The sequence below is a fragment of the Octopus sinensis genome, unplaced genomic scaffold (assembly GCF_006345805.1).
Source record: "Octopus sinensis unplaced genomic scaffold, ASM634580v1 Contig17993, whole genome shotgun sequence".
Lineage (NCBI taxonomy): Eukaryota > Metazoa > Mollusca > Cephalopoda > Octopoda > Octopodidae > Octopus > Octopus sinensis.
The window spans coordinates 21078-30000 of NW_021835471.1; the positions used below are offsets into that span (position 1 = coordinate 21078).

Genomic DNA, 8923 nt, shown 5'->3' on the forward strand with positions numbered 1-8923 from the left:
TTGTAGTAACATTCTTGGACTTGTTGTAAAAAAAACACCAAGATTGGTTTGATGATAATGATGAAGAAGTTAATCTTATCTTAGATTAACTTAGATTTGTAGGAACATTCTTGGACTTGTTGTAAAAAAAACACCAAGATTGGTTTGATGATAATGATGAAGAAGTTAATCTTATCTTAGATTTACTTAGATTTGTAGGAACATTCTTGGACTTGTTGTAAAAAAAACACCAAGATTGGTTTGATGATAATGATGAAGAAGTTAATCTTATCTTAGATTTACTTAGATTTGTAGGAACATTCTTGGACTTGTTGTAAAAAAAACACCAAGATTGGTTTGATGATAATGATGAAGAAGTTAATCTTATCTTAGATTTTAGATTATCTTAGATTTGTAGAACATTCTTGGACTTGTTGTAAAAAAACACCAAGATTGGTTTGATGATAATGATGAAGAAGTTAATCTTATCTTAGATTTACTTAGATTTCTTTGTAGGAACATTCTTGGACTTGTTGTAAAAAAAACACCAAGATTGGTTTGATGATAATGATGAAGAAGTTAATCTTATCTTAGATTAACTTAGATTTGTAGGAACATTCTTCTTGACTTGTTGTAAAAAAAACACCAAGATTGGTTTGATGATAATGATGAAGAAGTTAATCTTATCTTAGATTTACTTAGATTTGTAGGAACATTCTGGACTTGTTGTAAAAAAAAACACCAAGATTGGTTTGATGATAATGATGAAGAAGTTAATCTTATCTTAGATTAACTTAGATTATCTTAGATTTGTAGTAACATTCTTGGACTTGTTGTAAAAAAACACCAAGATTGGTTTGATGATAATGATGAAGAAGTTAATCTTATCTTAGATTACTTAGATTATCTTAGATTTGTAGTAACATTCTTGGACTTGTTGTAAAAAAACACCAAGATTGGTTTGATGATAATGATGAAGAAGTTAATCTTATCTTAGATTTACTTAGATTTGTAGGAACATTCTTGGACTTGTTGTAAAAAAAACACCAAGATTGGTTTGATGATAATGATGAAGAAGTTAATCTTATCTTAGATTAACTTAGATTATCTTAAATTTGTAGTAACATTCTTGGACTTGTTGTAAAAAAAACACCAAGATTGGTTTGATGATAATGATGAAGAAGTTAATCTTATCTTAGATTAACTTAGATTATCTTAGATTTGTAGTAACATTCTTGGACTTGTTGTAAAAAAAACACCAAGATTGGTTTGATGATAATGATGAAGAAGTTAATCTTATCTTAGATTAACTTAGATTATCTTAGATTTGTAGTAACATTCTTGGACTTGTTGTAAAAAAAACACCAAGATTGGTTTGATGATAATGATGAAGAAGTTAATCTTATCTTAGATTAACTTAGATTATCTTAGATTTGTAGTAACATTCTTGGACTTGTTGTAAAAAAAACACCAAGATTGGTTTGATGATAATGATGAAGAAGTTAATCTTATCTTAGATTAACTTAGATTATCTTAGATTATCTTAGATTTGTAGTAACATTCTTGGACTTGTTGTAAAAAAAACACCAAGATTGGTTTGATGATAATGATGAAGAAGTTAATCTTATCTTAGATTAACTTAGATTATCTTAGATTTGTAGTAACATTCTTGGACTTGTTGTAAAAAAAACACCAAGATTGGTTTGATGATAATGATGAAGAAGTTAATCTTATCTTAGATTTACTTAGATTATCTTAGATTTGTAGTAACATTCTTGGATTTGTTGTAAAAAAAAACACCAAGATTGGTTTGATGATAATGATGAAGAAGTTAATCTTATCTTAGATTTACTTAGATTATCTTAGATTTGTAGTAACATTCTTGGATTTGTTGTAAAAAAAACACCAAGATTGGTTTGATGATAATGATGAAGAAGTTAATCTTATCTTAGATTAACTTAGATTATCTTAGATTTGTAGTAACATTCTTGGATTTGTTGTAAAAAAAAACACCAAGATTGGTTTGATGATAATGATGAAGAAGTTAATCTTATCTTAGATTAACTTAGATTATCTTAGATTTGTAGTAACATTCTTGGATTTGTTGTAAAAAAAACACCAAGATTGGTTTGATGATAATGATGAAGAAGTTAATCTTATCTTAGATTTACTTAGATTATCTTAGATTTGTAGTAACATTCTTGGATTTGTTGTAAAAAAAAACACCAAGATTGGTTTGATGATAATGATGAAGAAGTTAATCTTATCTTAGATTAACTTAGATTATCTTAGATTTGTAGTAACATTCTTGGATTTGTTGTAAAAAAAACACCAAGATTGGTTTGATGATAATGATGAAGAAGTTAATCTTATCTTAGATTTACTTAGATTATCTTAGATTTGTAGTAACATTCTTGGATTTGTTGTAAAAAAAAACACACCAGATTGGTTTGATGATAATGATGAAGAAGTTAATCTTATCTTAGATTAACTTAGATTATCTTAGATTTGTAGTAACATTCTTGGATTTGTTGTAAAAAAAACACCAAGATTGGTTTGATGATAATGATGAAGAAGTTAATCTTATCTTAGATTACTTAGATTATCTTAGATTTGTAGGAACATTCTTGGATTTGTTTAAAAAAAAACACCAAGATTGGTTTGATGATAATGATGAAGAAGTTAATCTTATCTTAGATTAACTTAGATTATCTTAGATTTGTAGTAACATTCTTGGATTTGTTGTAAAAAAACAACCAAGATTGGTTTGATGATAATGATGAAGAAGTTAATCTTATCTTAGATTTACTTAGATTATCTTAGATTTGTAGTAACATTCTTGGATTTGTTGTAAAAAAAAACACCAAGATTGGTTTGATGATAATGATGAAGAAGTTAATCTTATCTTAGATTAACTTAGATTATCTTAGATTTGTAGTAACATTCTTGGATTTGTTGTAAAAAAAACACCAAGATTGGTTTGATGATAATGATGAAGAAGTTAATCTTATCTTAGATTAACTTAGATTATCTTAGATTTGTAGTAACATTCTTGGATTTGTTGTAAAAAAAAACACCAAGATTGGTTTGATGATAATGATGAAGAAGTTAATCTTATCTTAGAATAACTTAGATTATCTTAGATTTGTAGGAACATTCTTGGATTTGTTGTAAAAAAAACACCAAGATTGGTTTGATGATAATGATGAAGAAGTTAATCTTATCTTAGATTTACTTAGATTATCTTAGATTTGTAGGAACATTCTTGGATTCGTTGTAAAAATAAAACACCAAGATTGGTTTGATGATAATGATGAAGAAGTTAATCTTATCTTAGATTTACTTAGATTATCTTAGATTTGTAGTAACATTCTTGGACTTGTTGTAAAAAAAACACCAAGATTGGTTTGATGATAATGATGAAGAAGTTAATCTTATCTTAGATTTACTTAGATTATCTTAGATTTGTAGTAACATTCTTGGACTTGTTGTAAAAAAAACACCAAGATTGGTTTGATGATAATGATGAAGAAGTTAATCTTATCTTAGATTTACTTAGATTATCTTAGATTTGTAGTAACATTCTTGGATTTGTTGTAAAAAAAACACCAAGATTGGTTTGATGATAATGATGAAGAAGTTAATCTTATCTTAGATAACTTAGATTATCTTATCTTAGATTTGTAGTACATTCTTGGATTTGTTGTAAAAAAAACACCAAGATTGGTTTGATGATAATGATGAAGAAGTTAATCTTATCTTAGATTTACTTAGATTATCTTAGATTTGTAGTAACATTCTTGGACTTGTTGTAAAAAAAACACCAAGATTGGTTTGATGATAATGATGAAGAAGTTAATCTTATCTTAGATTAACTTAGATTATCTTAGATTTGTAGTAACATTCTTGGATTCGTTGTAAAAAAAAACACCAAGATTGGTTTGATGATAATGATGAAGAAGTTAATCTTATCTTAGATTAACTTAGATTATCTTAGATTTGTAGTAACATTCTTGGACTTGTTGTAAAAAAAAACCAAGATTGGTTTGATGATAATGATGAAGAAGTTAATCTATCTTAGAATTTACTTAGATTATCTTAGATTTGTAGTAACATTCTTGGATTTGTTGTAAAAAAAACACCAAGATTGGTTTGATGATAATGATGAAGAAGTTAATCTTATCTTAGATTAACTTAGATTATCTTAGATTTGTAGTAACATTCTTGGATTTGTTGTAAAAAAAAACACCAAGATTGGTTTGATGATAATGATGAAGAAGTTAATCTTATCTTAGATTTACTTAGATTATCTTAGATTTGTAGTAACATTCTTGGATTTGTTGTAAAAAAAAAACCAAGATTGGTTTGATGATAATGATGAAGAAGTTAATCTTATCTTAGATTAACTTAGATTATCTTAGATTTGTAGTAACATTCTTGGATTTGTTGTAAAAAAAACACCAAGATTGGTTTGATGATAATGATGAAGAAGTTAATCTTATCTTAGATTACTTAGATTATCTTAGATTTGTAGTAACATTCTTGGACTTGTTGTAAAAAAACACCAAGATTGGTTTGATGATAATGATGAAGAAGTTAATCTTATCTTAGATTAACTTAGATTATCTTAGATTTGTAGTAACATTCTTGGATTTGTTGTAAAAAAACACCAAGATTGGTTTGATGATAATGATGAAGAAGTTAATCTTATCTTAGATTACTTAGATTATCTTAGATTTGTAGTAACATTCTTGGATTTGTTGTAAAAAAAAACACCAAGATTGGTTTGATGATAATGATGAAGAAGTTAATCTTATCTTAGATTAACTTAGATTATCTTAGATTTGTAGTAACATTCTTGGATTTGTTGTAAAAAAAAACACCAAGATTGGTTTGATGATAATGATGAAGAAGTTAATCTTATCTTAGATTTACTTAGATTATCTTAGATTTGTAGGAACATTCTTGGACTTGTTGTAAAAAAAACACCAAGATTGGTTTGATGATAATGATGAAGAAGTTAATCTTATCTTAGATTAACTTAGATTATCTTAGATTTGTAGTAACATTCTTGGACTTGTTGTAAAAAAAACACCAAGATTGGTTTGATGATAATGATGAAGAAGTTAATCTTATCTTAGATTAACTTAGATTATCTTAGATTTGTAGTAACATTCTTGGACTTGTTGTAAAAAAACACCAAGATTGGTTTGATGATAATGATGAAGAAGTTAATCTTATCTTAGATTTACTTAGATTATCTTAGATTTGTAGTAACATTCTTGGACTTGTTGTAAAAAAAACACCAAGATTGGTTTGATGATAATGATGAAGAAGTTAATCTTATCTTAGATTAACTTAGATTATCTTAGATTTGTAGTAACATTCTTGGACTTGTTGTAAAAAAAACACCAAGATTGGTTTGATGATAATGATGAAGAAGTTAATCTTATCTTAGATTTACTTAGATTATCTTAGATTTGTAGTAACATTCTTGGACTTGTTGTAAAAAAAACACCAAGATTGGTTTGATGATAATGATGAAGAAGTTAATCTTATCTTAGATTTACTTAGATTATCTTAGATTTGTAGTAACATTCTTGGACTTGTTGTAAAAAAAAACACCAAGATTGGTTTGATGATAATGATGAAGAAGTTAATCTTATCTTAGATTTACTTAGATTATCTTAGATTTGTAGTAACATTCTTGGATTTGTTGTAAAAAAAAACACCAAGATTGGTTTGATGATAATGATGAAGAAGTTAATCTTATCTTAGATTAACTTAGATTATCTTAGATTTGTAGTAACATTCTTGGACTTGTTGTAAAAAAAACACCAAGATTGGTTTGATGATAATGATGAAGAAGTTAATCTTATCTTAGATTGACTTAGATTATCTTAGATTTGTAGTAACATTCTTGGATTTGTTGTAAAAATAAAACACCAAGATTGGTTTGATGATAATGATGAAGTTAATCTTATCTTAGATTGACTTAGATTATCTTAGATTTGTAGTAACATTCTTGGATTCGTTGTAAAAATAAAACACCAAGATTGGTTTGATGATAATGATGAAGAAGTTAATCTTATCTTAGATTGACTTAGATTATCTTAGATTTGTAGTAACATTCTTGGATTTGTTGTAAAAAAAACACCAAGATTGGTTTGATGATAATGATGAAGAAGTTAATCTTATCTTAGATTGACTTAGATTATCTTAGATTTGTAGTAACATTCTTGGACTTGTTGTAAAAAAAACACCAAGATTGGTTTGATGATAATGATGAAGAAGTTAATCTTATCTTAGATTTACTTAGATTATCTTAGATTTGTAGTAACATTCTTGGACTTGTTGTAAAAAAAAACACCAAGATTGGTTTGATGATAATGATGAAGAAGTTAATCTTATCTTAGATTTACTTAGATTATCTTAGATTTGTAGTAACATTCTTGGATTTGTTGTAAAAAAACACCAAGATTGGTTTGATGATAATGATGAAGAAGTTAATCTTATCTTAGATTTACTTAGATTATCTTAGATTTGTAGTAACATTCTTGGATTTGTTGTAAAAAAACACCAAGATTGGTTTGATGATAATGATGAAGAAGTTAATCTTATCTTAGATTAACTTAGATTATCTTAGATTTGTAGGAACATTCTTGGATTTGTTGTAAAAAAACACCAAGATTGGTTTGATGATAATGATGAAGAAGTTAATCTTATCTTAATTAGATTACTTATCTTAGATTTGTAGTAACATTCTTGGATTTGTTGTAAAAAAACACCAAGATTGGTTTGATGATAATGATGAAGAAGTTAATCTTATCTTAGATTAACTTAGATTATCTTAGATTTGTAGTAACATTCTTGGATTTGTTGTAAAAAAAAACACCAAGATTGGTTTGATGATAATGATGAAGAAGTTAATCTTATCTTAGATTAACTTAGATTATCTTAGATTTGTAGTAACATTCTTGGATTTGTTGTAAAAAAAACACCAAGATTGGTTTGATGATAATGATGATGAAGTTAATCTTATCTTAGATTAACTTAGATTACCTTAGATTATCTTAGATTTGTAGTAACATTCTTGGATTTGTTGTAAAAAAAACACCAAGATTGGTTTGATGATAATGATGAAGAAGTTAATCTTATCTTAGATTAACTTAGATTATCTTAGATTTGTAGTAACATTCTTGGATTTGTTGTAAAAAAAACACCAAGATTGGTTTGATGATAATGATGAAGAAGTTAATCTTATCTTAGATTAACTTAGATTATCTTAGATTTGTAGTAACATTCTTGGATTTGTTGTAAAAAAAAACACCAAGATTGGTTTGATGATAATGATGAAGAAGTTAATCTTATCTTAGATTAACTTAGATTATCTTAGATTTGTAGTAACATTCTTGGATTTGTTGTAAAAAAAACACCAAGATTGGTTTGATGATAATGATGAAGAAGTTAATCTTATCTTAGATTAACTTAGATTATCTTAGATTTGTAGTAACATTCTTGGATTTGTTGTAAAAAAAACACCAAGATTGGTTTGATGATAATGATGAAGAAGTTAATCTTATCTTAGATTAACTTAGATTATCTTAGATTTGTAGGAACATTCTTGGATTTGTTGTAAAAAAAACACCAAGATTGGTTTGATGATAATGATGAAGAAGTTAATCTTATCTTAGATTATCTTAGATTAAGTTTTCTTTTCTTAGATTATCCTAGATTAAATTAATCTGGATTTTTTGGATTTGCTGTAAAAAAACCAAGATTGGTTTGATGATAATAAAGAAGTTAATCTTATCTTTGATTAACTTAGATTATAATGTGCAAGTATAAAGAAAGAATTAAAAACAAAGGACTCATTATATTGAATGTTTTTGATAATATCGAGTGGAAATGGCCCGGGGGGGGGGTGCTGCAGTTCCTCAGTGCCTCTACACAAGCTGCCACTGAAGAAATCACAAAATATAACATTTTTATGTCTCCGGTGTTCTATATATGGATTGTATTGGAAGCACACTGTCGGTCACGACGACGAGGGTTCCGGTTGATCCGAATCAACGGAACAGCCTGCTTGTGAAATTAACATGTCAGTGGCTGAGCACTCCACACACGTGTACCTTTAACGTAGTTCTCGGGGTATATTCAGCGTGACACAGAGAGTGACAAGGCCGCCCTTTGAAATACAGGTACAACAGAAACAGGAAGTAAGAGTGAGAGAAAGTTTGTGGTGAAAGAGTACAGCAGCGGATCACCACCATCCCCTGCCGGAGCCTCGTGGAGCTTTTAGGTGTTTTCGCTCAATAAACACTCACAACGCCCGGTCTGGGAATCGAAACCGCGATCCTACGACCGCGAGTCCGCTGCCCTAACCACTGGGCCATTGCGCCTCCACTATATATATATAACATTCTTATGTCTTTGGTGGTCTATATATAACATTCCTATGTCTCCAGTGTTCTATACAAGATGTGTAGTAGGTGACAAAAGTTTCCCTCATGTTGCAAGGGTTGTATCTGTATATGAAGAAGCAGATTATGAGAAGGATGACTACAAATCCAAGTAGGGAAAGGATAACAACAGCATAGACTGGTATGCGGGGTCTTGGTCCATTAGTTGTTTCATCTGCAAAAGATAAACAATGAAACATGTACCTTTCGTTTTTTTAATAAAAGACAGATTTCTTTATTAACCCTTTCGTTACTGTATTTATTTTGAGACACTCTGTGTTTCTTTCAATTACTTTAAATATAACAAAGAATTTAGTAAAATAACTTAGTTATCATTAAGCTAGTGTTAGGAACATAAATTGTGACTAAGGTTTGGTGGAAGATTTTAATTCAGAACTTATGAAAACAAGACATTTGTACTCAGAGCCAGAGGTGGTTTCAGCCGGGTTGGTATCAAAAGGGTTAAGAATTGTTTCTCTATT

General features: G+C 27.9%; 1 protein-coding gene across 3 annotated transcripts in view; it reads right to left on the reverse strand.

Annotated features, from left to right (window-relative positions):
- Window positions 1-8306: 8306 nt before the first annotated feature.
- LOC115231260 overlaps window positions 8307-8923 on the reverse strand; it is a 37944-nt gene continuing 37327 nt past the window's right edge. The window contains exon 9 of one of the 3 annotated variants that reach the window (XM_036500010.1): window positions 8307-8616. In XM_036500010.1, the coding sequence (XP_036355903.1) occupies window positions 8405-8616 (212 nt within the window). In that variant the 3' untranslated portion in view covers window positions 8307-8404. The remainder of the gene's footprint in view (window positions 8617-8923) is intronic. The other 2 variants (XM_029801321.2, XM_029801322.2) reach the window with 2 other exon arrangements.